The 4,562-nt window shown below is 31.8% G+C and overlaps 1 protein-coding gene across 1 annotated transcript; it reads left to right on the top strand.

Annotated features, from left to right (window-relative positions):
• Positions 1 to 1,282: 1,282 nt before the first annotated feature.
• On the top strand, positions 1,283 to 4,562 carry LOC127138479 (uncharacterized). Its single transcript, XM_051064940.1, has 5 exons — positions 1,283 to 1,490; positions 1,772 to 1,965; positions 3,152 to 3,236; positions 3,931 to 3,996; positions 4,083 to 4,562. The coding sequence occupies exons 1-5, from the start codon at positions 1,407 to 1,409 to the stop codon at positions 4,173 to 4,175; spliced, it is 522 nt and encodes a 173-aa protein (XP_050920897.1). The 5' UTR covers positions 1,283 to 1,406; the 3' UTR covers positions 4,176 to 4,562.

Genomic DNA, 4,562 nt, shown 5'->3' with positions numbered 1-4,562 from the left:
CATCATGGTAAAAGATAAAGTACTTTGAAGTAAAAAGATAAAAAATGTAAGTAATGCCTATGCGTTGAAGTGAATTAAAGTTTTTACATCACACTAAAATTAAAATTCAAACCTTGGACTATATAAGGGTCGGAGGAATGCTATGAGCACTCTCCATTTGACATTTTTTCCAATACTAATTTTTTATTGGTTAAAACACACACGAGTCTTACCACTTTATGTGGAACTTATTTCTAAAGGGAGAGACTTACTGTATTTCATATTATCATATTAAACATAAGATATAATATATTTTGGATATACTTCATCAGATCAAATGTGAGTTTAAATCCCCTTTACTTCTAAAGTCATTTTCATAAATGTGATTTGCCCACATTATGAAAAAGAGCACTAACAATACATATACAAATTAAACTCATAAATTTTATGCCAAATATAACATATAATATACTAAAAATCAACATTACAGAAAAATAAAGTTCGGTCATATTTTAAACATAAAATAATATATTAAATCAAACTATTAATATTATTAATAAGTTAAAAATATACAAATATAAAAACAATGAACTATTATCAAACTAGTAAAAAGATAAACAAATATTAGAATATATTTCTATGGTTTAATGTTTAGTTAGATTTTGATTTAAAAAAAAGAATTTCAAAGCCAATCTGAACTATTTTTATAAAATATATTTAAATAGTTATTTTGAGTAGTTTTTTTCTTCATTTATCAATTTATTTATATTTAGATATCATTTATGGTACACATTTCCCTTTTATTCATTATTACAACAGTATTATGAAAGAATCCAATTATAGTGAAACACAATCAGCACAAAAAAAAGTTGACAAGGAAGATTAAGTTCCATTGAGTTAGTTTAGTTTGACATTTTTTTAAAATGATTTTTATAGTGTAATATATTTTATGTAAAATAAATTTATAAAAAAAAATTGTTCATAAAATTTTTAAATAAAAAATTGGATTGAATAGTTATTTTTAAAATATTATTTTATATATTTTATTTTTTTATTGAAATTTTTTTAAATCAAAAATTTAAAAAATCATTTAATTTTGAAATTATTTTAAATAGTTATTCATAAAAATTATTTTTAAGATATATTTTTTTTAAAAAAATACGGTTTTGATTATATTTTAATGTTTATGTTCTATGATGTTAAAATTAAAAAAAATTATAAATTTTTAAAAAAATAATTTTATAAAATACAAAAAGCTAAAACAATATTAGTTGAGCCCAATCCAAATAATGGGCCTTGGCCCACTGTCAATGTTCCGGTGCTCCTTCCGTGAGTCAGAAGCAGCTAAACATTGACCCAAAGAAGAAAGAAGTAGAAGCATTCAGCGATATCGTCACCTGCAACGTCGTTGGTCTCAAGTGAGAAAAATGGCGAATCAAGGTGCTAAGAAACGCAAGGAAGAGAACGCTCGTCACATGGCTAGGATCCGCCACATCATCATCGCCTGCAACGTACTTTTTCTCAACACTCGCTCTCTCTGATTGCAATTTCAATTCACCTAGCTAGGGTTTTTAGTCTAAGCGTTTCTGCAATATTTTAGTTAGGATTTATCATTTTAATTCTCTATAATTGAACAGTTAATTGATTAAATCTAGATCATGCTTACAAATAGTGTTTCTAATATGATTATTATTTGATTGGACTGAGATTATGAATGCATGTGAATATAAACAAGTTATTGTTGCTCAAATTTATTTACTAGTGTATTGATTATTGATTTTCTTTTGAACAGGTTATTTATGTAGTAATTAGGATGTTAATCTTTCATTCCAGCATCACCTGGAAGCATTGGATTGGCCTTGCTGTGACTTCTCTAGCATACTATTTTCCCTATCAACAACTTGCTAAAATGGCAAACCCTAGTTACGCCGAAGATGGTGAACTTTTAGACGGTGGGTTTGATATGACTACTGGTGGAGTTTGCGGGTACGACTTTTGTCTTGTCTTGTGGTTTTTGTAAAGATCTCCAATAAGCACTTATGGAAAATGAAATATAAAATGAAAGTCGCATGACTGAGTTAGTTAAACAATAGCTTCTTATACAAGTTAAAATTAGTTTCTCCATCACAATTTTCTCATAAGCTCTCTCATTTAACTTGTACATGCAGTTCTATAAGTTTATATGGACATTTTCATGGGTCACCATTAGCTTATTTTAATAGTGAAATTTCTATAAGTTTGAGGCGAATCCAATTTGTGCTTTTAGCAATCACCTTATGTGTACAAGATGTGCATCTTGTTTTAAAAAATTATTGTTTATATGTGCCAAGGGTTTTTGACTTTATCTTTTGTAGTTTTTTCTGTTGGGGAATATGAGTGCCTAACATGGTACTCGGTGTTGAACAGTGTTCTTAAATTGTGGCTCTATACCACTATAGCATAGGCATAGCAGAATTTAGACCAACCGCCATTGCTCCGCGATGCAATAATTGTGTAGTGCCAACACCCCCTGAACAAAGGCATGTCTGGTGTCTGATATGACACCTACACATGGGATTACATTCAATTTATTCACTTTTCGAATTGTTACCGGTGTCAATGTGTTGGTGTCGTGTCCGGGGTCCGTGTCTGTATCAGTTCTAGATAGCTAATTAGTTCCAAATATTGTCAAATAGCAGCTATAGCGGCGGTATTCCCCTATTGCGCAGCGGAGTTTTAACAATCTGCCACTTTCCTCTATCCAGAATTGACAACGCCGATGTTGGAAGAATTTGACGCTCTTAGGATTGTTCAGATATGAACTGTACTCTATTTCACTAAAACTAAAGTTAGTGATTTCTTCCATTCCATGGCCATCATGCAAAAATGGTTGACAAGTATAATTGTTGAACTAAAGTGCTATGTATATATTGTAGGCTTTAGCCTGTAATGTATAGAGTTTTGGCCCCTGGACTGACCTAAAACTTGTTCATAGTCGCCTGATCCCATAGGTCTGGGAAGTCAGCTCTCCCTCTCCTTTATTTAGAATTCGAGTCACTAGTAGTTGTTGAGAATCTTGACCCTCTTATGTGAAACCAAACTATATTGCTAAATAAAGTTCAACTACATTGAGTTTTTTGCAATCATCTAATTGTATGATGATTCTTCACTTACTTTCGATCATATTTTGCAGCTATTTACACGATGTTATCTATATAACAAGCTTTGTGCAAGTTGCGTCCATCATCTCTGGAAAGTTCTGGTACATATATCTTGTGGTAAGGTCCAAGCTGCTTCTAAATAAGCTTTTGGTTGGCTCTATTGTCTCAAAATGCGGTATTCTTTTTAAAATGAAGGACTGTAAATGCAGTACTTTTTTGAAATGTAGGACTGTAATTGTTAATGCTGTAGTCACATGCGGGGACTGATACCACATCAAAAAATGTAGTTTAGCTTCAAAGAGATCTATTATCTGCTAGGCTTGACAGTTTGTGCTCATTGTTGTTATGAAGTAAAAATAATCATTTGCCATCAAATGGAATTCATCTAAAGGTTCATTAGATTAACTTATCAGCAGTGCATGCCTGAAAGACAGCAAATATTGTGAACTTTTATGTGCCATAAGCAACCAACCAGCTTGAAGGGAAAGGGACTGGATTGTTAAACAGGAGGAGGTTCCCAAAACTTTTGTGCTTATCATTTAACCCCTAGTGACTTTTCTCACACTGGCATAGTTTGTTCATTTATGAATTATATCAGGTGTTCTGTACAAAATCGACTATGTCTGGAAACTGCTTAAATTATGACAATTTTTCTTTTTTGGTCCAAAAATATATATTTACAAGTTCAATTTAAGTTGTAATCATCTATCTGCATGTGTTTGACATAAAAATTGTAAAACCAATAAAAAAAAAAGAGAATGTAAATAAAAACGTTTAGTGACACAGTTTTTCCTTTCTTTACGTTTACCAGATACCAGCATTTGGAGCATACCAATCCTTTGGCTTAATTAAAGGATTTTTGCCACAAGGTTCAGAGGTATGATTGCCATCTTGATAAATTTTCACTTTCAAGGCTCAGGAAGGTTTGGAGTAACTTAAATTCTGTATTTGTTTTTTGATCAGGAGGCCGTTGAAGATGAAAAGACCCGCAAGAAAAGGGAAAAGCTGGAGAAGAAGGCATCCAGACCTAAGTTTGTCAAGACACGAACTAGATAGTTTGCTGGAACAGAAACCAGTTGCAAAATATCGCCCAAATATCCCAGATTGATGCAGCTTCCCTGTAACTTAAAGTTATTACATGTTTCATTTTACACTGAGTTAGTTTTTCATGTACAACAATTTCCTTTTTTATGCCCCCATTTAGGGAAAGAAACAACAAGAGCATGTATCCTTTACACCGTTTACAAAAGTGTATCTAAGAGCTGACATCTATGGGATACCTGGATAGAGTTGTCAAGTCCGCAGATGCATTACATAGAGTGTTTTGAAATATTTCAAGCGTGAATGGTGTGCAATTGTGGAAATGGATTTAACCTTGGTGTTGTAAAAATCTTACAAGAGTATTTTGGAAGTGTATTATGACATAAGTTGTTTGGTTGTCTA

The sequence above is a fragment of the Lathyrus oleraceus genome, chromosome 4 (genome assembly GCF_024323335.1).
Source record: "Lathyrus oleraceus cultivar Zhongwan6 chromosome 4, CAAS_Psat_ZW6_1.0, whole genome shotgun sequence".
NCBI classification, from domain to species: domain Eukaryota; kingdom Viridiplantae; phylum Streptophyta; class Magnoliopsida; order Fabales; family Fabaceae; genus Lathyrus; species Lathyrus oleraceus.
This window is presented reverse-complemented; position numbering and strand designations above follow the sequence as displayed.